The sequence below is a fragment of the Cyprinodon tularosa genome, unplaced genomic scaffold (genome assembly GCF_016077235.1).
Source record: "Cyprinodon tularosa strain WSP-4 unplaced genomic scaffold, ASM1607723v1 ctg37, whole genome shotgun sequence".
NCBI classification, from domain to species: domain Eukaryota; kingdom Metazoa; phylum Chordata; class Actinopteri; order Cyprinodontiformes; family Cyprinodontidae; genus Cyprinodon; species Cyprinodon tularosa.
Window position 1 is genome coordinate 3,678,833 of NW_024039085.1, and position 24,309 is coordinate 3,703,141.

Genomic DNA, 24,309 nt, shown 5'->3' on the forward strand with positions numbered 1-24,309 from the left:
GCTTAAGTGACATCCCGTTCCTAATCCATAGGGTTCAATATGACGTCGGTCCACCCTTTGCAGCTAGAACAGCTTCAACTCTTCTGGGAAGGCTGTCCACAAGGTTTAGGAGTGTGTTTATGGGAATTTTTGACCATTCTTCCAGAAGCGCATTTGTGAGGTCGCACACTGATGTTGGACGAGAAGGCCTGGCTCTCAGTCTCCGCTCTAATTCATCCCAAAGGTGTTCTATCGGGTTGAGGTCAGGACTCTGTGCAGGCCAGTCAAGTTCATCCACACCAGACTCTGTCATCCATGTCTTTATGGACCTTGCTTTGTGCACTGGTGCACAGTCATGTTGGAAGAGGAAGGGGCCAGCTCCAAACTGTTCCCACAAAGTTGGGAGCATGGAATTGTCCAAAATGTCTTGGTATGCTGAAGCATTCAGAGTTCCTTTCACTGGAACTAAGGGGCCAAGCCCAGCTCCTGAAAAACAACCCCACACCATAATCCCCCCTCCACCAAACTTTACACTTGGCACAATGCAGTCAGACAAGTACCGTTCTCCTGGCAACCGCCAAACCCAGACCCGTCCATCAGATTGCCAGATGGAGAAGCGCGATTCGTCACTCCAGAGAACGCGTCTCCACTGCTCTAGAGTCCAGTGGCGGCGTGCTTTACACCACCGCATCCGACGCTTTGCATTGCACTTGGTGATGTATGGCTTGGATGCAGCTGCTCGCCCATGGAAACCCATTCCATGAAGCTCTCTGCGCACTGTTCTTGAGCTACATGAAGTTTGGAGGTCTGTAGTGATTGACTCTGCAGAAAGTTGGCGACCTCTTCGCACTATGCGCGTCAGCATCCGCTGACCCCGCTCCGTCAGTTTACGTGGCCTACCACTTCGTGGCTGAGTTGCTGTCGTTCCCAAACACTTCCATTTTCTTATAATACAGCTGACAGTTGACTGTGGAATATTTAGGAGCGAGGAAATTTCACGACTGGATTTGTTGCACAGGTGGCATCCTATCACAGTTCCACGCTGGAATTCACTGAGCTCCTGAGAGCGACCCATTCTTTCACAAATGTTTGTAAAAACAGTCTGCATGCCTAGGTGCTTGAATTTATACACCTGTGGCCATGGAAGTGATTGGAACACCTGATTCCAATAATTTGGATGGGTGAGCAAATACTTTTGGCAATATAGTGTATATATATATATATATATATATATATATTTTTTTTTTTTTTTTTTTTTTTTCCACTTGACAGGTGTCCCTTGTCTGGTTTAACAAGTGGGATTTCTTGCCTTTTAAATGGGGTTGGGACCATCAGTTGTGTTGTGCAGAAGTCAGGTGGATACACAGCTGATAGTCCTACTGAATACACTGTTAGAATTTCTATCATGGGAAGAAAAAAGCAGCTAAGTATAGAAAAACGAGTGGCCATCATTACTTTAAGAAATGAAGGTCAGCGAGTCCGAAAAATTGGCAAAACTTTGACAGTGTCCCCAAGTGCAGTCGCAAATCCATCAAGCGCTACAAAGAAACTGGCTCATATAAGGACTGCCCCAGGAAAGGAAGACCAAGAGTCACCTCTGCTGCGGAAGATAAGTTAATCTGTAATCGCAGGTTAACAGCAGCTCAGATCAGAGACCAGGTCACTGCCACACAGAGTTCTAGCGGCAGACACATAACTAGAACAACTGTTAAGAGGAGAATCAGGCCTTCATGGTAAAATAGCTGCTAGGAAACCACTGCTAAGGACAGGCAACAAGCAGAAGAGACTCGCTTGGGCTAAAGAACTCAACGAATGGACATTAGAACAGTGGAAATCTGTGCTTTGGTCTGATGAGTCCAAATTTGAGATCTTTGGTTCCAACCATCGTGTCTTTGTGCGATGCATAAAAGGTGAACGGATGAAATCTACATGCCTGGTTCCCACCATGAAGCATGGAGGAGGAGGTGTGATGATGTGGCGATGCTTTGCTGGTGACACTGTTGTGGATTTATTCAAAATTGAAGGCATGCTGAACCAGCCTGGCTACTACATCATCTTGCAGCGGCATGCTATTCCATCCGGTTTGTGTTTAGTTGGACCATCATTTTTTTTTCAACAGGACAACGACCCCAAACACACCTCCAGACTGTGAAAGGGCTATTTGACCAAGAAGCAGAGTGATAGGATGCGGCGATATATGCCAGATGACCTGGCCTCCACAATCACCAGAACTGAACCCAATCGAGATGGTTTGGTGTAAGCTGGACAACAGAGTGAAAGAAAAAAGGGCCAACAAGTGCAAAGAAACTCCTTCAAGACTGTTGGAAGATCATTTCAGGTGACTATCTCCTGAAGCTCATCAAGAGAATGCCAAGAGTGTGTGAAGCAGTAATCAAAGCAAAAGGTGGCAAATTTTATGTACCTATAACACATATTTTCAGTTGTTTCAGTTTTTGTTAAGTATATAATTCCACATGTGTTAATTCATAGTTTTGATGCCTTCGGTGTGAATCTTCAAATTTCATAGCCGTGAAAATAAAGAAAACTCTTTGAACTAGAAAAAGCTGTTTCGCAGAAACAGCAAAGTGGGAATGCTTTTTTTGCTGAACGAAATAATAAAAATTAGCGAAAGAAACTGCGAGAAGGAAAAGAAGCACAAATTAGCTGAGGAACATATGAAAATGTGAAAGGAAGTAATCAGAAACTTCAAACTGCGGAAAACAATTGAATCATCTGAAGATTTTGTAGGGTAGAATCATCTGGCAGTAAAATGGCAGAAACAGACTCATCTTAAAAGCTTCACAGCCAAACCATACATGATATCAAAAAATCTCTAGAAGGGTCTAAATGTAATGTCTCCCAAGTTTCTAGAAAAAGTTCTAAAGAAATCTTGAAGGGGGGCCACCTACTTTCCAGAAACATGTCAGGCATGTTATGACTTAGCAGCAAACAGAAAGCTTAATTCCTGTCCAGAAAGAGAGCAGAATGAAGCCAAAGTTCACAACATAGGCTGAAAAGTATTAAATTAGCTGAATTAGAAAATAAATTAAAATAGAAAAACTTGAATCTTATCTGGTTGAAGAAAAAAGTAGTAGCTTAAGGATGGGAAGTAAAATGTTGAGGAAGATGGTATTGAATAAGTATCAACATTTTGAAATAATTTGTGGAAATGTCAAGACTTGGCAAAACAATTTGAAATTATTTAAAATGTGTTGGTTGATCAGCATAAAGAAAACAGTGTCATCCTTAGAGGATTGAAAATCTACAAACCTATATGCAAGACTGACCATGACAAGCAGAGGAAGGACAGAGAGAGAAGCTTATAGAAAGAGAGCTAATACCACTTAAGGAGCTGAATTTATAAAAAAAAAACTAACCTGCATGTTACGAGCCACTGTGGTGATGAAAGCACCGTTGGCAGGCTTAGGCTGCATATTAAGCGGTTAGCAGATGCTTTTTTAGAGTGTAAATCTTAGAGCCTTATTAAAAAATATGCACTGAGGTGTGTGGTCAACAGGCCTTGGTAGTGTAATTTGAAGAAATTGGTTGACTTTGGGTCATAGCTATGAGCCATACGGCACAATGAATGAGTGTGCGTAAGGAAGAGGCTTTTATTTTGTAGGGTCCCTTTTGTCTTATTTCAAAAGTCTATCATGAATGTGTGTCAAGGGAGGGGTCATGCCCAGCAGTGATATGAAATCCATTTCTAAATGTGAAATCAATGGTTTTCCATGGTATTGGGTTAATAGATGCTGTATTAGAGCGTAAATGGGAGACTTTTAATGTGAAATTTGCTCTGGGGTATGTTGTGAAAAGGTCCCTAGAGTCTAATAGAATCAAGCTGGTAGAGTTTGGGTCATAATGCTGAGCCATTTGCATCAATTAATGCACGAGTATAACATAGAGGCTTTTATTTTGTAGGGTCACTGGAGTCTTATTTTGAAAGTCTAGCAGGGTTGTGTGTTGAGAAAAGGGATGGACCCAACAATGATACTTGATGTCTTTCCAATCGTTAAATCACTCTTTTCCCTTGTTATTAGGGCAGCGAATGAAGTGGCAATGGGAGGCTTTTATTTTGAAATTTGCTGTGGGGTGTGTTTTGAAAAGTCCCCTAGAGTCTAATTTTAAAAAAGTGGTTGAGTTTGGGTTATAATGTTGAGCCATATGCTGGGAAAAAAATATGAGTTTAATGTAGGGGCTTTTATTTTGTTGGGTCCCCGAAGTCTTATTTTGAAAGTCTATCAGGGTTGCCTGTCAAGGGAAGGGTCATAGCCAGTAGTCATATATTATCCATTTCCAAATGTTAAATCAGTGTTGTCTCCCTCCATTAGATTAAAATGTGCTGTTTAAAGTGGCGGAGGTAAAATCCCTTTGAAGCTTGGTTACCTTGACGATGCTTAACGAGCCTGTCAGTGAGAGAGAGACACGCGCTTCACTTTCGTTCCTTTCCTCTCAGGCTTTTTTGAATGGGAACGTCATCTCCGAACAAACGACTGCTGAAGACAAACTGTAAATGGTATCTAAAAAATTATTTCAGTCTAAGCGACAGCTATCCTTTGTCTCAGATTGGGATAACTTTCATTGCTGTAGCTCATTCACAGCCTTAATGGGAAGGAGGAATAAAAAGGTTTATAAATCCTGCTGGTCTCATTAAATAACATGGAGTTCCATGGTAGAGGTGAGCTGTCAAAAGCAAAACTTCCCCTCCGAACAAACGAGTGGTGAGCCAAAACCATAAAAGGTATTCAAAAAATTCTTTCACCGTGGACATCAGCCATCCTTCAGCTTCGACTGTGCCAACTTTCATGTTTCTACTAAAAACTATTTGGCCACGGTGACGATGTAAAAATGTGCATTTTCTGAGTTTGAGGATTTTTCTCAGAATCAACGTTTTCCTATGCACGAACAAGTTAGCTAAACAGCTAAACCATAAATGATATTGAAGAAATTCCTTCAATGTGAGTGCTAGAAGGTTCTGAAGATGTTCTATACCAAGTTTCATGTTAGTACATCAAATAGTTAAGAAATGGGAGCAATACGAAAATATGTATCGTTTTGGATTTTGTCTGTGATCTTTGGAAAGTCTCTCATTGGATTTCTATTGGGGAAGTGTGGACTTCTTCGTGGTCTGGGCCAAACTGTCGGAGAACTGTAAATGCCACACAAATGAGGGTTACATTTCCTGAATCCTGACAAAAATCCCTACATTTTGATGTACAATTTATTTCAATTGAGTGAAAAATGAGGGAGTGAGAAGAATTTGTTTGGAAAAACCAGAACAGCCCAAAAGCTAACGCATTCTAGCAGTTGAAGAATTCCGTCCATAGACTTCCATTATAAATCTGAAAATCTTTAAATTTTCTTTAAAAGTTTGAAGCTTCACTGAAGCAAAACTGTAAAAGTTAGCAAAAACCTGAGTTAAACAGTAATAGCAGAAAGATACGGAAACATTTTAAAAGTTGAATGGTGTTTCTAGCTGAAAGTATGCTGAAGTAGTTAAAGGTCGAAGATGATAAGGTTTTAGCTGAATTTAGCTGAAATCTAAGAATTCTACGTGCATTTCAATGGGACAAAAAAACGCAGAAAAAGCAGAATATTGCGAAAACTACAAAAAATATCTTTACCAAAAGACATAGCACAATTCTCCTGAACAAGCTGAACGTTTTGATACCAAAATTGTTGAAATCGGTTGAAAACTGCGGGACTAGTTAGAGTCAGAAAAATTTGAAGTGAACAACAATAAGTGGGAATGCATAAGCATTCCCACTTATTGTTATTGTTGTTGATTAGAAAAACAAGAATTAACATACTTTTCCCTGTAAAACTGAAGTAAATGTGGAACTATTTGTTTGTTTTGTATTCTTTAGGTTTTGTTTTGTTTTGTATTCTTTAGGACCAACAGACCTCTGTTGGTTGCTAGGATACGTCAACAACATTCTAATGGCCCTTTGATCCTGTAATGTCACCATCAGGGAGGGGCCTGTGATGTCATCACAGGCCCCTCCCTGATGATGTCACATAGGCATAAAAGGCCAACATAGTCACACCCACACAGAGTTCTCAGAATTCTCTGACAGGCCAAGAGGCAGCAAGGTTAGAGCCACTACTCTTTACAAGTACAACGATTTACGCTTAAATCAGAGGAAAAATAGAAAGTTGGTCAAAGAATCCAGAAAGAAAAAATAGCCTTCAGTCTTGTTGAAAAAAGTAAGCCAACACCGCCAGAATGAAGGATAAACACATTAAGAAGCACCCAGTTTCAGATTCATCTTCATCGGAGAGCAATGCAGTCCGCACCAAACCACACTGTTTAGGGTCCAGAACAGACAGTGGACCAAAGAAAAGAGCTGAACATGAGAACCGAAGGAAACGAACCAGGGTTTCTGAGGTAGTGGGACCCTCAACAAGCAGCGAGACAAAGAAAAGGAGGATGGAAAGTGCAGAGCTACGAATAACAAGAGAGGATCCGGCGCTGCCAGCCAGGAAAAAGAGAAAAACCAACCACCTTGATGAGAAACCAATTAGAGATTCACCTTCCTTCATATTGGAGTCCAGAACAGACAGTGGATCTAAGGAAAGATCTGAAAATGAGAACCGAAGGAAACAGACCAGGGTTTCTGAGGTAGTGGGACCCTCAACAAGAAGCCAGACAAAGAAAAGGAGGATGGAAAGTGCAGAGCTACGAATAACGAGAGAGGATCCGGCGCTGCAAGCCAGGAAAAAGAGAAAGACCAACCACCTTGATGAGAAACCAATTACAGATCCTCCTTCCTTCTCATTGGAGTCCAGAACAGACAGTGGACCAAAGGAAACATCTGAAAATGAGAACCAAAGGAAACGGACCAGGGTTTCTGAGGTAGCAGGACCCTCAACAAGAAGCGAGACTAAGAAAAGGAGGATGGAAAGTGCAGAGCTACGAATGACAAGGGAGGATCCTGCGCTGCCACCCAGGAAAAAGAGAAAGATCAAACAACTTAATGAGAAACCAATCACAGATTCTCTTTCCTTCTCATTGGAATCCAGAACAGACAGTGGACCAAAGGAAAAATCTGAAAATGAGAACCCAAGCAAACAAACCAGGGTTTCTGAGGTAGCGGGACCCTCAACAAGAAGCGAGACAAAGAAAAGAAGGATGGAAAGTGCAGAGCTACAAATGACGAGAGAGGATCCGGCACTGCCAGTCAGGAAAAAGAGAAAGATCAAACACCTTGATGAGAAACCAATTAAAGATTCTCCTTCCTCCTCCTTGGAGTCCAGAACAGACAGTGGACCGAAGGAAAGACCTGAACATGTGGTCCCAAGGAAACGAACCAGGATTTATTTGGTACCGGCACTCTCAACAAGAGCCCAGACAAAGAAAAGAACCATGGAGATTGCAGAAGATAGCACATCAGGGAACGAATTTAGGAAGACATGTCAGAAATGGACATCTGAGAACTCAAAAGAACAAAACCCCAAGAAAAAGGTGACATTTGCTGATATAGAAAATGAAGCAAAATTTCTGGAAAAATATGTTGAGCTGGATAAACTGGGACACGGAGGCTCTGGATCCGTCTTTGCAGGCTATCGTAGAGAGGATAACTCACCTGTGACCATTAAACACATCCCAAAAGAAAATCTAGTATGGAAACATACAGGTGAGAAATGCAAAGAGCTTCCAATGGAGGTAGCCATCATGCTTAAACTGATGGATGTAAAAGACGAGCAGTCATTCGTGGTGTCGCTGTTTGACTGGTATGACCTGGGCCATGAGGTGATTTTGGTGATGGAGAGACCCATGCCTTGTGACGACCTCAAAAGTTACCTCAATAACCGCAGACGTCCCCTTAAGGAAAAAGAGGCCAAGGTAATATTAAAACAGCTGGTGAAAGCAGCCATCCACTTAAAAAACAAAAACATCTTCCACAGAGACATTAAATTGGATAATGTCCTTATTAAGACAGACTCAGAAGAGCCGCAAATCTATCTCACAGGCTTTGGGTTAAGCTGCTTTGATGAGGGAAAACCATATGAAGTTTTATGTGGTGCTAATATTAAAGACCCAATTTACTGGTTCATTCAAGGAAATGATGAAGCTGCTGTACCCATAACAGTGTTGCAGATAGGAGTGGTCCTGTTTGAGTTACTCCACAACACGTTCAGTACCAAAACACTAATTTTAGAACAGCTAAATATCAGCACAACACTTTCAAAGAAAGGCCAAGATTTTTTGACAAGGTGTCTGATGAGTAACCCTGCGCAGCGACCCACCTTGGAAGAGCTGCTGGTTCACCCGTGGCTTTCATAAAATACACACACACACACCTACACACACACACATATATTTTTTTATTTAGTTTTTTTTATTTAGTTAGATTAGTTTAGGTTAGGGTTGACTTAGGGGTAGATTTTAGGCTTTTCGCCGGGTGCTCCGGTTTCCTAAGAAAATACATTTTACACAATTTTGATGTTTTTATAGTTTTTTTCCAGAAATTTTGCCCATTAATCATGGAGTTCATAATTACTAGGGATTTAGGATTTTTTGTGGTTCAGTTCTCTTTGCTAGTCCTAAAAAATCAGTGATGTAAAAGCACCATTCATTGCACCATCTACTTCTAATACTTGAACTTGGATATCTTCCAATCCGGATTCTTTTGCGATACCAGCGCCTGTTTTTGTCTATGTTATCATCACTACATTTGATTTCTTTTAAGAGGCTGTCATAACCTCTTCTTTATAAAAGTACCATGTAGGCATGAATGCACAAAAGTATATCCCAAAATTCAACTTGAGATTAGTACATCACAAAAGGAAGTCAAACTAGAAAAAGCTGTTTCGGAGAAACAGCAAGTGGGAATGCTTTTGCTGATTGAAAAAAGCTGAAATTAACTGCAGAACATATGAAAATGTGATAGGAAGTCATTAGAAACTTCAAACTGCAGAAAGCAATTGAATCATCTGAAGATTTTGTAGGGTAGAATCATTTGGCAGTAAAAGGGCAGAAACAAACTCATCTTAAAAGCTGCACAGCCAAACCATACATAATATCAAAAAATGTCTTTAATGTGTGCAGTAGAAGGGTCTGAATATAATGTCTCCCAAGTTTCTAGAAAAATGTATAAAGACATTTTGGAGGGGGGTTTACCTACTGCCCAGAAACATGTCAGACGTGTTATGAATTAGCAGCAAACAGAAAAGCTTAATTACTGTCCAGAAAGAGAGCAGAATGAAGCCAAAGTTCACAGCATAGGCTGAAAAGTAAGAAATTAGCTGATCAAAATTTTGAAATCATATGTGGAAATGTCAAGACTTGGCAAAACAATTTGAAATTATTTAAAATGTGTCGGTTGATCAGCATAAAGAAAACAGTGTCATCATTTGAGGATTGAAAATCTACAAACCTAAGTGCAAGACTAACCATGAGAAGCAGAGAAAGGACAGAGAGAGAAGCTTATAGAAAGAGAGCTAATACCACTTAAGGAGCTGAATTTATAAAAAAAAAACTAACCTGCATGATACGAGCCACTGTGGTGACGAAAGCACCGTTGGCAGGCTTAGGCTGCATGTTACGAGGTTAGCAGATGCTTTATTACAGTGTAAATCTTAGAGCCTTATTAAGAAATGTAAACTGAGGTGTGTAGTCAACAGGCCTTGGTAGTGTAATTTGAAGAAATTGGTTGACTTTGGGTCATAGCTACAAGGCATACGGCACAATGAATAAGTGTGCGTAAGGAAGAGGCTTTTATTTTGTAGAGTCCCTTTTGTCTTATTTTGAAAGTCTATCATGGATGTGTTTCAAGGGAATGGTCATGCCCAGCAGTGATATAGAATCCATTTCTAAACATGAAATCACTGGTTTTCCATGTTATTGGGTGAATAGATAATGTATTAGAGCATAAATGGGAGACTTTTATTGTGAAATTCGATCTGGGGTATGTTGTGAAAAGGTCCCTAGAGTCTAATAGAATCAAGCTGGTAGAGTTTGGGTCATAATGCTGAGCCATTTGAATCAATTAATGCACGAGTATAACATAGAGGCTTTTATTTTGTAGGGTCACTGGAGTCTTATTTTGAAAGTCTAGCAGGGTTGTGTGTTGAGAAAAGGGTCAGACCCAGCAATGATACTTGATGACTTTCCAATCGTTAAATCACTCTTTTCCCCTGTTATTAGGGCAGTAGATGAAGTGGCAGTGGGAGGCTTTTATTTTGAAATTTGCTGTGGGGTGTGTTTTGAAAAGCCCCCTAGAGTCTAATTTTTAAAAAGTGGTTGAGTTTGGGTTATAATGTTTAGCCATATGCTGGGAAAAAAATATGAGTTTAATGTAGGGGCTTTTATTTTGTAGGGTCCCTGGCGTCTTATTTTGAAAGTCTATCAGGGTTGCATGTGAAAGGAAGGGTCATGGCCAGTAGTCATATTGTATCCATTTCCAAATGTTAAATCAGTGTTGTCTCCCTCCATTAGATTAAAATGTGCTAAACTGTGCTAAACTGTAAATGGTATCTGAAAAATTATTTCAGTCTAAGCGACAGCTATCCTTTGTCTCCAATTGGGATAATGTTCATGGCTGTAGCTCATTCACAACCTTAATGGGAAGGAGAAATAAAAAGGTTTGTAAATCTTGCTGGTCTCATGAAATAACATGGAGTTCCATGGTAGAACAGAACTCCCAAAAGTAAAACTTCCCCTGCGAACAAACGAGCGGTGAGCCAAAACCGTAAAAGGTATTCAAAAAATTCTTTCACCGTTGGCGTCAGCCATCCTTCGGCTTCGACTGTGCCAACTTTCATGTTTCTACTAAAAATTATTTGGCCACGGTGACGATGTAAAAATTTGCATTTTCTGAGTTTGAGGATTTTTCTCAGAATCAGCGTTTTCCTATGCCCGAACAAGTCAGCTAAACAGCTAAATCATAAATGATATTGAAGAAATTCCTTCAATGTGAGTGCTAGAAGGTTCTGAAGATGTTGTATACCAAGTTTCATGTTAGTACATCAAATAGTTAATAAATGGGAGCGATACGAAAATATGTATCTTTTTGGATTTTGTCTGTGATTTTTGGAAAATCTCTCATTGGATTTCTATTGGGGAAGTGTGGACTTCTTCATGGTCTGGGCCAAACTGTCGGAATACTATTTATGCCACACAAATTAGGGTTACATTTTCAGAATCCTGATAAAAATCCCTACGTTTTGATGTATAATTTATTTCAATTGAGTTAAAAATGAGGGACTGACAACAATTTGTTCGGAAAAACCAGAACAGCTCAAAAGCTAGAGCACGCACTCTAGCAGTTGAAGAATTCCGTCCATAGACTTCCACTATAAATCTGAAAATCTTAAAATTTTCTTTTAAAGTTTGAAGCTTCACTGAAGCAAAACTGTAAAAGTTAGCAAAAAGCTGAGTTAAACAGTAATAGCAGAAAGATACGGAAACATTTTAAAAGTTGAATGGTGTTTCTAGCTGAAAGTATGCTGAAGTAGTTAAAGGTCGAAGATGATAAAGTTTTATCTGAATTTTGCTGAAATCTAAGAATTCTACATGCATTTCAATGGGACAAAAAAAATGCAGAAAAAGCAGAATATCGCGAAAACTACAAAAAATATCTTTACCAAAAGACATAGCACAATTCTGCTGAACAAGCTGAACGTTTTGATACCAAAATTGTTGAAATCGGTTGAAAACTGCGGGACTAGTTAGAGTCAGAAAAATTTGAAGTGAACAACAATAAGAGGGAATGCATAAGCATTCCCACTTGATAAGGTGTGTCCAAACTTTTGGTCTGTACTGTATATATAAAAAAAAAAATATCAACTTGAATATAGGAAATTGTCTGTGCAGCAGTCAACTAGAATTCATTCTGTCTTACATAGCATAAATATGCACAAACTTCATGTAAACTGAGAACCTTATAGATCTCACTGCATCTAGCTGGGGAAAATAATCTTGAAAAAAAGAGAGAAAAACACAAATTTCTTTCTTAAGGTAGTCTTATATTGTTAAAAACTTCCAGCTCGGCCTTGACAAAGAGTATAAATATAGTTTCACCAGCAAGTGAAGTCAGGAGAAGCATATCTAGCATATCTTAGAGAAGCTTTGTGAAAATAAAGAGAAAACTCTATTGCTGGCAGTGACAAAAGGCTAGTTATCCAGATGTTACTTATCAGAAAAATTTCCACAACATATTATGCATATTATCACATTTCTTTGGGTAACACAAAAATAACTTATCCTTACTCTCATCCAGAAGAACCAGATGCCCATGTTACGAATTCCAGCCATGGACGTCAGCACAAAGTACATGGTAATGACTGTGATTAGGATGTAATCCAATGGAAAAACCTGTAAAATCATGGACAGAGTTCAGCTACACTACACATATAGGTATATATGCAAAAAAATAAACACACAACTCTTAAGCCTAAGGATACGAATAGATGAGATTTAAAAAAAAAAAAAAACACCAGACAAAGGAAGCTAATAGATGTTTACTATTCATAATATTTGTGTAACTGCAGATTTTGTTTATATTAGGTCCATCAAACAACAATTACTAAGTTAAGCGACTAAATAGTCAGACTTAACCTACAACCTGACCGCTACATCTTTAACAACACACTGTTGTTGTGAAGAACTTAATATCTTAAACGCCACGGTCATACTAAGCACTTCTCTAAGACATTAAATCAATGCCACTATCTGCAACGCGATTCTTTATTGGCCCGAGCTGTCTGTCATTTTTTTTCTCTAAAACCTGCAGTAGAATACTAATTACAGTAGAGCATTTCTATTGCATGTTTTTGTCCAGCTTAGAAGCAAAAGTAGAGGATGGTGAATTGATTTTCCATCAATCTAAACATTTCAGCAGACTAATATTAATTTTTCAGGACTTTGACATTTACACATTTTAATGTAACTAGTATGTCTTCAAAAACTTCTGATAGAAAAGACTTTCAATAATAGAATTTCTACAACTTGTTTAGAAACCATATAATAAAGTGATATTTTTTACTAGATTAGTTGAAAAAATGAACACAAGACAAAATTCATAAATGTATTTTTAAGAACACTTGATTTTCTACATGATTTTATTGAAAGTATCTTGTAAAAAAAAAGGCAGCAGATCTTATTATGTTTGACTGTGTAAACAGAAAGAAAAGCTGACTCATATGATGATTGTACATAAATAACTCTGGAATAGATTAACCCATTTATTATTTTCTCAGTGCTTAATGTTCTTAGGTATGGAAAGGTGAGGATTTTTATTTATTTATTTTTTTACGTCATGTTATTTCTAGAGCTTTGAATATATAGGCTCCAAGAAATCAGGTGATTCAAAAGAGCATAATATTTTTAGCTTGACTACACATCATAAGTGACCGCCAAATTCAGAACTCAAAAATCCTTTTTTTTTTTTTTTTACTCATGAACAGACCATAGAAAGTTGGCATGGATCATGTTGAGAAAAAATACTCTTCAATGTCCTTGTTGATACAGAGTGAATAAAAGATATGAATTGTGTATAACAGGAAAGGCTATACAGACATTTTCTCCCACACTGTTTACATTTGATCACTGCTGCACTTTAATACATAGAAATGTCATGAGAGCTGTACACAAGGACATTTTGTTTTGTACAGCTCAATAAATGTTGTCTAAGTTTAAGACTATAAAAAAATTCGGAATTTGTTTATTCTTTTAAATTTACAACCTTTACCTGTAATGAAAGATGTTGGATTTAGAAATTCTGACAGCCCTTTGAAATCTTAAGATGTCATGAAAAATTGTACATTCTGCAGATATGCAGAGACTTTTAATGGTAGCCATCCGAATCATGCTTACTGTAAATACAGGATGCTAAACAGATTAAAATGTGAATTTCTTAAAATGTGGATTATTTTTCCTGGCTTTATATCCAACAGTGATATCCTCTGCTCCTCACATAGAAAAATAGGATAAGATACATTTAATGATGTTTCCCACATCTTCTTCTGATAATGAGATGATATTTTATTAATGAGCAGTTATCCTTTATCCTGAACAGTCATTTTGCCCAAGCTAATATCTGAGAGCTGAGGAAAAGGGGATTCAATTTATATATACATCATTTAAAACATATTTGTACTTTTTATATTAATAGCTAAAAGGTTAGGGTTGTCTGCGAGAATTTAATCAACTACTTAGATTTTAAATCAGTTCAGTATCTATGCAGCTTTTTTTGTGCTATAATTTGACTTACCATTCAACAAGTAATAGTCTCACAATAGCAAATTAAATATTTTAAAGCCTTTATTATTCCGAAATTGAGATCACAGTAGTAGAAATAATGTAAAATGGCTTTAAGCCTATTTTAACTGAAGACAATCAACTGTTTGACATGAGCAGTTAAAGATTACTTACAGGTTGTAAGGCCAGCAGAAGTTCATTGAGAGGATTGGTCAGGTTGGTGCCAAAGATTATGAAACCATAGCTGATCCCAGCAGAGTGCAGAGCTTTATCCAAACTGAACACAAAACAAAAATATCAGTGCATAATTTCATTTTGAAATTAAACAGAAAAAAAACATCAGAAAAAAATTGTAATTTTCTGGTCATAAACCAATATCTATTTGGCAATGTAATTTAAATGTAAAGAATTATGCTTTGTTAAACTGTTACTTACTTTGAAATAAATAGGGAAATAGTGAACAACAATGCGACCAGGATAAAGAAAACCCCCAGTATTATCTGCAAAGAGATGACAGTTAAAATGTATACAACATAATCACAGAATGCAAATGACTAATGCGTAAACTCCTGCCAGGTCAAAGAGAGACCATATGGCATCTAGTACCTCAGGTCAGCACTGGTGCCCAAAGCAACAGTGGGGAAATTTTGGCACAGCGATTTAAAAGGATTGGTCAGGTAGGCAGATTGTATCCACAGAGGCAAAGAGTGGATGAAAGCTGAATATCAAATGAATCGAACGATCTGAAATCCTTTAAGATGGCTTTTAAAATGACATACAATCAAAGATGGGTAAAGATAAATATATTTTGTTTACAAAGTTCAATGTGGTTACAAAAAAATAATAAAATCACACAAAATTCCTCAATAGACAAGACCTTTATTAACCAATGGAGGCCTAGATTTGGAGTCAACACCAAATTCAAGTTGAAAAACACACTACAGGCTGATCTAAGTTTGATTTAATGTCCTTTAAACAGGTCAAAATGAGGCACAACATAGTGTGTGGCCTCCACATGCCTGTATGACCTCCCTACAACGACTAGGGTTGGGAATTGAAAAGATTTTCACGATTCCCATTCCCTTTTCGATTCTATGAAACGATTCGATTCTTTATCGATTCTTTTTTCGATTCCAATTTGGGGGATAAAGGAGAACAAACAGTTTGATTATCAGCATCAACTTTGTTTACTTAACTATTGCACAATCTTACAAACTCAACAAGATCAAGATGTCCACAGGAAATGTGAAACTGGAGTAACATCTGTGTTTAAATGAAAAATGAATACAAGAACAAACTTAATAACCAACAATGTCTAATAACAAATGATGGGATAATAACCTATTTTAAATAACAAAAATACTAATTATAAAACAGTAGTAGGGAAAATTAACAGTTCTTTTGCAGAAAGATGAGCATATCTGCTTTTTCTGGAAGGATATGGGATCTTTCAGCGCTTAAGGTGTCTCCAGCCGTGGAGAACACCCTCTCAGATGGGGTGGAGGAAGCCTGCACACAGAGGTAGTTTTCAGCCAGTCCAGATAGCAAGGGCAGCGTATCTTGCTTGTTCCACCACCACAGTGTGGCGCTATCCCTGCAGGGGATGGAGGGCAAGCTTTTACAGAGCTGGATTTCCTGATCTACCCTCTGGGCTAAGGAAAGACGGGGCTTTGATTCACAAAGTGACCGCAGCTCGTTGTCTTCCTCCTCGAATAGTTCTTCCAACTTGCGTAACTTGCGTAACTTACGTAACTTGCGTAACTTACGTACAAAACGTGACGTAAGTCGTGCTCCCCAGAGCCGACGCTCTAGGCTCTGGTGCTGCGGGAATCGAAAAAAGAATCGTTCAGCGAGCTGCCAAACGATGCCATGGAATCGGAAAATACGGAACCGGTTCTGAACAGGAACCGGTTTTCGATTCCCATCCCTAACAACGACTGGGCATGCTTCTGATGAGGTGGTGGATGGTCTCCTGTAGGATGTCCTCCCAGACCTGGACTAAAGCATCCACCAACTCCTGGACAGTCTGTGGTGCAACATGATGTTGGTGAATGGATCGAGACATGATGTCCTAGATGTGCTAAATCGTATTAAGGTCTGGGGAACAACCAGTCTATAGCTTCAATGCCTTCATCTTGAAGGAACTGCTGACACACTGAAGCTACATGAGGTCTAACAAATGTCCTGCATAAGAAGGAACCTAGGGCCAACCACACCAGCATATGGTCTCATAAGGGGTCTGAGGATCTCATCTCGGTATCCAATGGCAGTCAATCTATATCTTGCGAGCACTTGGAGAGCTGTGTGGTCTTCAAAAGATATGTCACCCCAAGCTATCACTAAGCCACTGCCAAACCAGTCATGGTGAAGGATGTTGCAGGCAGCAGATCGCTCTCAATGGTGTCTCCAGACTCTTTCACGTCTGTCATATTTGCTCAATGTGAACCTGCTTTCACCTGTGAAGAGCACAGGGCACCAATGGCAAATTTATCAATCCTGCTGTTCTGAAGTGCTAAGCTTCCTGTATTGTGTTGGGCTGTGAGTATAACCCCAATCTGCGGAAGTCTGGCCCTCATACATCCTCATGGAGTCGGTTTCTAACATTTGTGCAGACAAATGCACATCTGAAGCCTGCTGGAGGTCATTTTGCAAGGCTCTGGCAGTGCTCCTCATGTTCCTCCTTACACAAAGACAGAGGTAGCAGTCCTGCTGCTGGGTTGTTACCCTCTTTCGGCCTCCTCCACATCGCCTATCTCCTGGTAGCGCCTCCGGCCTCTTGACACTAGGCTGACAGACCGAACAAACCTTCTTGCCAAAACTCGCGTTGATGTGTCATCCTGGATGAGCTGCATTACTTGAGCCACTTGTGTGGGTTGTTTAGTCCATGCTTCATCAGGAATGATGGCACCTCGTCCCACAGCTGATGTAGTCTGGTTAGAACATTGCTTCACGAGAGCCACCTGCCTTCAGTGTGGAACAACAAGTTCTGATGCTCCAATCCCAATTCATTGCAGAGTGGCTTTCAGTCTAGTGTTGAGCGGACAACATTTAATGCAGTTGACTATTCTTACTGCAACATCAAGAACAGCTTTAAGCTCTGGGTCAGGCGATTTACTCGTAAGAGTTTCCCTGCAGATAACTAAGGTCATGTGAGGGGCCACTTAAAAATGCTTAAACTCCATGTAGAAAGACCTTGGGCCAGGAAACGAGCCCAGAACCTTCTTGCTACACAACTGAGCAGCCCTATATATATATGTATATTAGGGGTGGAACGGTTCGCAAAATCCACGGTTCGGTTCGATTCACGGTTTCTGGTCACGGTTTTCAGTTCGGTTCGATACATGTTGATTGTTGATTGTTACACCGAAATCCCATAAAAATTGATGGAATTAATGAAAAAATCCCCCAAAAAATAATGGATTGTAATTATTTTAAAAGATCTGCGGAAACCCTGGATCATTTCCCTATGTTTTGCTGCTTTGAATTTATTCATCTCGCGCATGCCCTCTACCATCTCCAAGGGACTCAGAGGGGAGCGGATGGAGGGAGCCACAGTGGGGGCTGTAGGCTTTGCTTTGAGCAGCCGGTCTGGAGCGCAGCGGGGCGGAGGTTGCTGACGGAGTATGAGGGATTTCGGGGTTAGCATGACATGTTGGTCATGTTGCTGTTAGCGTAAACAAAACGTGTTGCACAATGCTCGCACACTGTTGCACTTTTATCCACAACTTTCTTTCCGTCGCCATCGTAGGTCACTCTAAATGCAAAGCGCTCCCATACAGCAGACCTATAAAGTGCTGCTGGCGCGTCTTCCAACTCCTGTTCTTTCCCACTCGCCATTCCGACACAATTCTCCACAACAACTGATTTTTTCCCCCTGCTACACCTGGCTAAGCTGCTTCGCTGCTTCTTCTTCTTGTTTACTACTGGCGGTTGGCTTTGGTCGCAGTACCGCCACCTTCTGCTCTGGAGTGTAAACGCTTCACCTATGAGAAAAAGGAGCAGCGCATGAACCGAACGAAACACATGCGAACCGAACCGAGACAGTCGAACCGAACGGTTCTGACGGTTTTCATAAATCGTCCCATCCCTAATGTATATATATATATATGCCATACCACACTATATCACTTTTTATCAAACAAAACAACCCTAAATGAGTCAATGTGAAAAAAACAAGCACATATTCAAGGGCTTGTGGATTATCCTTGGCATTATTACATCACTGATCTAATGTAAAAATTTATTAAGTTTCTATGTAATGTTTTCTTTTAAGACCTTAAGTTTAACCTGTCATAATCTATTTACAGCTCCATAAAGGTCACATCCTTTCAATTAGAGCGAGTTATAAAAAGTCGAAACTTCAGGTTTCACATTGAATTCTGACCTGCTTATTTACACTGTCTCACTATACAAAAAAAAAAACATAAATGCCCATAAGCATAAATTGAACTTTAACTCTTAAATTTAACTCTAAAATATTAGAAATATTGACTAAAATATTAGACAGGTTCCTCGCCAGACATGGTGTTTGAAGCCTAACAACAGAGAGGGGATATCCAGACAATCCCAACCTCTGCACTAAAGTGTTCATTCCCACACTTTATCTTATAACTAAGACCATCGGTGACAGCAGAAAGGAAAGTTGTTGTTGTTTTTTTTGTTTGTTTGTTTTTTCCCCAAATTCTAATACAATAACTTAATTTGGGAGGATTATTGTTCTTTCTTTGGCCAATAGATGGTTAGCATTCAAAGTAAAGTAAATCTAGGCTGTGCTGCTGTATACTTCATCCAGAAACAAGTATTACACATTTTAATTCACAATGTTAGACTAGAGGATTGAGTTTGATCTTTTTTTTTTTCTTTTATCATCACAGCCCACACTGACAATTATGCGAGAGGCCTTTTAGGCTGGGAATGTCCAACATGTTCACTAACTCAACCCACCCCTGCTGTTACCATTAAAAAAAACACAGCCTGTCCCTGGCAAACGGTGGTCCCACTGAAATCAAAATTGTTTTGCTTATCACTCTACACCAGTATCCTAGCATACAGTGAATTAATCTCCCAACTCATTACTGCGAAAATTTAAGTCTGGGGACTGTCATTAGCCCCAACCCCCCTTGGTTAAAGACAATGTGTCACAGAAACTGGTTTAAAATGTTGGTTCCAGCCTGGAACAAACTCAAATAGCAGGAAAACAAACAGCAGTGTTGAAAGTAGCATGAACTACAAGCACATGCTGGAATTTATCCTGCTGCTAACATGGGGATGGAAACCAAAATAGAATAAACTATTCAATCTGCTCACTGCCTTGGATGAGTCATCTAAGGTATATCGAGCATACATACTGAAGTTATTCAAGTTAATTGAATATGCATGCATGCTCACCTACAGGGAAGAGCATGAAGGTAGCATGAAGTTAGATATGAATACCTGAATGTGGAGAATGTTGCAACGAATCATCAGACTGCAAATCAGCCTGCCACACTAATCTTTATAAATTAGCTTCAGACTACAGCAAAACATTAAGAAAGACAAAAATGATAGTGTTTAGTTTGTTCAGTGATGTCATATGTTACGTCTTTATGTATAAACTTAGTTTGGAGGAAATGGTTAGCTGCTTTAATGATTATTATAAGAGATGACAGCTTTTATTACTGTTGTAAAATAAAACAACAGTTCAAATCATATAAAAAGGTTTTTTTCTTTTTTTTTCTTTTAACACATAAAAGAATATATTTAGATGCTTCTCTGTACAGTCAAGCAAAAGGTTATTTTAACCACTAATTATCACCAATGGTTAAATCCAGCTAGTTTTAGACATAATAATTGTTTGAGGTACAATTTTTTTTGGTTCATAATATGCAGAAGGGTAAAATAATACTAATTATTTCATACCGGCACCAATTGTAGCTGTGCAGCGGTCAATAATCAATAATGTAATTAACAAACATTATGTCTTTATAAGCAAAGCTTTTTGACAAGGGTCTTTTTTTATAAATTCTCAGTTGAACAGATTAGAGTAACGACTTCCACAAACAGTTTGAGTTTATTTAATCCCTTGTTGACACAGACAATAGGACCAAAGTAAGCTTTTCTTTTGCTCTTGCTATCTGCACCAGGGCTCACAGAGGTAAATGCCCGATTTAAGAGTGCCATTTAACATATTGCAGCATGCAACCACAGCTTTATAATGCAGATCCTCGATGATGTGTATGTTCTATGGTGAGAGGCATCAAACAGACACTGTGAAGATGCAAGTGAGACCAGAAGTATTTAAGATAAACAGTAGGGGATTATAATTCTAAATTTTCTAAAAGATTTTTTTTTATATGTAAAAAATACATGTTGGGAGTATGCACTGCAAAATTAATGGTTGAAACTTGTACATAGAAACACCTGGGTTAATGCAGGACCCACCATGATAAGCTAAGAAAGTATAGCGACTAGGTTATTAAAATACATGTGTAGAGTACGGACACTGGCTGCTTGGACCAAAAATCAAAGAGGTTTGAGGCTGATTTGGTGCATCCCATGGGAACTATACAATCCTGTCTGAGAAATACAAGTCCCCCTTAGAGACTTCACAGTAAATCAGGTGAAAAGGCTACCCATGGGAATCAAGGAAACATGCAGTGCTGTAAAGTAGAACTAAAAGTAAATCTAGAGCAGTTCAAGTTTTAAAGAAAACCAACTACTTTTTCATTTAGTTTTTATTTTTATTTAACCAGGTAGGTCAATTGAGAGCTAATTCTCATTTAGTCTGACACCCGAGCAAAGGAGTTGTGTACTTTGCATTGCGATAGCACAGCACCATGCATAAGTATTGACACTCTCCCAACTTCACTCAAAACCTCAGTCTATTTTACTGGAGATTTGTGCTATAAACGTATGCAGCGTGTAGCCCGTCTCCTGCCTAATGACTTCCAAAGCTGGATCAGAGGCCCCTACCAAAATCTTACAAGATCAAGCAGTATGGACAGTGGATGGACTGATGTGACAGACTGTTACATAGCGGTGCATAATTGTTGGCTGGGAAAAAAAAGTATGGATAATTTAAACATTTCTGCAGAAAAAAAATGTGGCATTTTTGTAACCCTTCTGTAAAGGCCAGTGAAATACATGACTAACGGTTGTCCTGACAATGAAGGTCTCTCACCTGGGTTGTAGATTTGTGCAGCCTTTACAGATTTAATATCAACCCTAGGATTCTTTTTCTGACTAATTTCCCTACTCACCCCTTTCCGTTTGGGTGGACCGCATCTTTGCAGTGGTGAGGTTCTCTCTTCATTATCAGATGCCATAGAGATTTTAAAACTCAAATAATGTTTTATAACCTAACGTTTGATGCCCTTGACAAACCTCACACAACAGCTGCATTTCTAAAGAGAGTAAATTACAAAGCAAGACCCCTTATACTAATAAGTGAAGTAATTGCTATGGATTTTATTGAGGTATATAGCATTAAAAGGGTCTAAAATGATGTGCACATTTGTCATTCCGATATATATAGATTATAAAATCATGCATCGTTTCTCTGAAGAATCTATAAAACCAAAAATGTTGCTTCTGTTTAGAACACTGTCCATGATGCACATAAAATTTACATCTATGAACAGAAGCCAATTTCATAAATGGAGACTCACCTTCACAGGTCTGAGAGCACTGCCAACTTTAGAGCAGCAGTTCCTCTCTGCAATGTCCAGGTGTCTTCCTCTGCGCTGGAGGACCTGCAGTTTGCCCTCAAGCTCCTGTAGGCTACGTCTGTCCTTTGAGGACAGAGGACGTCCATCCTTACACTGAAAAGGAAACCCCCAAAAGAGTTAAATACAGATGCACTACTGATATGTTACCACTGTAAGCTAAGAGACATTTAGGGTGAACTTTGGAGTATACATTTTTGTAATGTACCTTTTAAAAATATCGCCTAAATGACTGGTTTTTAAGAAACTTACATTTATTGTCAGAAAATAGATAAAATAATTTTTAAAACAGAGAGAAAAACACAGCTGCTATCTTAAAGAGGAAAAATACATTTAGCCAAGACAATTTATTAAAATTAAGATATATTTCCAAGTATTAAGTTAACAATAAACTGCATTCTTCAGCGTTTTATCAAGTTTTGGTTACATCCCAGTATGGACAGGGAACATCTGAATGGATGGTTGAAAAGAAAAGACTAACACTATATAAGAAAATGCTAAGACTGAGGGGAATAATAATAAAGAATCAGTGGTGCTTAACTAAACGGCATGTGTGGATTTTTATTGGAGCTGCAAGTTGATGCAATGTTTGTGAAAACTTGCATTACTTTAAAGATCTTTGAAATAAACAGCAAAAAAAAATCAAAGATTTCCATTGGTATAGAATTGTAAATGCATCAGAGTTCATGAAATTTATTGAAACGTCGCCATATTTGTGTTTAAGCCATCTGCATGTGAACTGTAGGCAGGTCATGCCATTTTGAAGACCTACCTTTGATTTGAGATTTTCAATCTGATGCTCAACCTCGTCAATGTCCTCTGTGTTCTCAAGGCGTTCATAGACGACACTCCGAGTGCCTTTTATCAGATTCAAAGGCATGACAGACATCCCATATGCCTGGAAGATGCAAAACTACCATTATAATCACACACAATTGTCAGAGCAAGGGTGGCACATATGGCACACGTGTTTCCTCCCACACGCAGTCACTCCTGCCTGGTGGCAAACCCATCACATTGTGACACATGACAACAGTCGAATGAAGGTAAGCAAACACAGGCACGTGGGTGCATGGCAAAAACCCCACAGATCCTGGCCTCATAGGCGGTGTCATTTTTGGCAGACGGGGAAAAAAATAAGATTAAAATGGTGGAATCTATAATTGTGCCGAGGCTTATTGAAGAATTTGCTGCAACCATTTTGTGTGGATATCACTGCCTTATATCACTGTAATGCATTTACAGCTTAACAGTGCCCCCATGTGACAGCAGTATCCTCCAACTCAGCATTTCAACAATTTTACACTCAGTCTGTAAAGAAATGTCTGCTCTACAGAAAAAAATTTCCTTTTCATTTAATTTCTGTTTTGTTTTTGAGGGGGATGGGGATAGTTTTATTTATTCATCTGCCAGACGTGGTTACAATAAAAACAAGAAGACTGAAATGAAGAGCAGAAGGAAAAAAATGAATTAATTATGTAACCAAAAATAAAATTCTGTGGTCCTTAGATACTTGAGGAGGAAATCTTAACTTTTATATAAAAAGAAATGAATGGATGTTCAATAAAACCAAACAGCAACCCATTAAATATTAAGCTAAAGGCTCCAGTCAATTGGCTCCATCTCCTTCACTAACTATCCAAAGTTATTTAAAATGGAAAGAAAAGGAAAAAAATCACTGTCATTCTGTGTGAAACGTTATTTCAAAACAGGCTGCAATCTTTTAAAATGTAATACACTTTAATTAATTGTTCTAGTTTGAGTGTTAAGACAGCATTAAGATTGCCACATGGGATACAAAGTCAGGCTATACTATTATTAGTCTGTGCAGTGGATCTATGCTATGGGCGAATGTCGCCTCCTGCAATGAATCATGGAGCTCTTAAGGCCAGTGCATGTCCCGAATATCAAATACACTCATAAAAGGAAAACCTGTCCCACATCCCAGGAGAAACGTTTCCCTTCCCTTTCAAATGTGTAACTACACTGGTGAAATCTAAAATGATTTCTGCAGTTCTGGGCTCAAATTTCAGTTCAACCATAATGATGCATGCAGATTAAATGGATTTTAAAACCAACCACGGTTAATAATAACCAGAAATACCTTATTAGAGAAGTCTGTGTGTGTGAATCAATGTGAGTGCTGGCTAAGAGTGAGACTCAGAGAGATTCTGATGCCTGCTGAGAAGGAAGAGGGAGATTTAGCTGGATACAGGTTTGCGACACAAGCCTCTCCTTTGTTGCTTGATATACTTGTGATGGTGCAGCCAAAAGAAAGAGGAAGTGGTGCAGTGCGAGTTAAATAAACCTGTCGGGTATTTGTATGCTTACAATTTACATTCAGAGAAGTGAAGGGCTTTTTCTTACAGACAATTTAGCAATACATTTTATTTTTATTTATAGTTATGTTTATTTTTATGTAAA

At 38.8% G+C, this 24,309-nt stretch overlaps 1 protein-coding gene across 1 annotated transcript in view; it reads right to left on the minus strand.

Moving 5' to 3' along the window:
• The window catches only part of lmbrd1 (LMBR1 domain containing 1), an 85,436-nt gene that overhangs the window by 20,403 nt on the left and 40,724 nt on the right, over positions 1-24,309 (minus strand). The window contains exons 8-12 of the mRNA XM_038296468.1: positions 22,658-22,783; positions 21,829-21,981; positions 14,618-14,682; positions 14,357-14,459; positions 12,194-12,298 (exon numbers count right to left, since the gene is read on the minus strand). Of these exons, the coding sequence (XP_038152396.1) occupies positions 12,194-12,298; positions 14,357-14,459; positions 14,618-14,682; positions 21,829-21,981; positions 22,658-22,783 (552 nt within the window). The remainder of the gene's footprint in view (positions 1-12,193; positions 12,299-14,356; positions 14,460-14,617; positions 14,683-21,828; positions 21,982-22,657; positions 22,784-24,309) is intronic.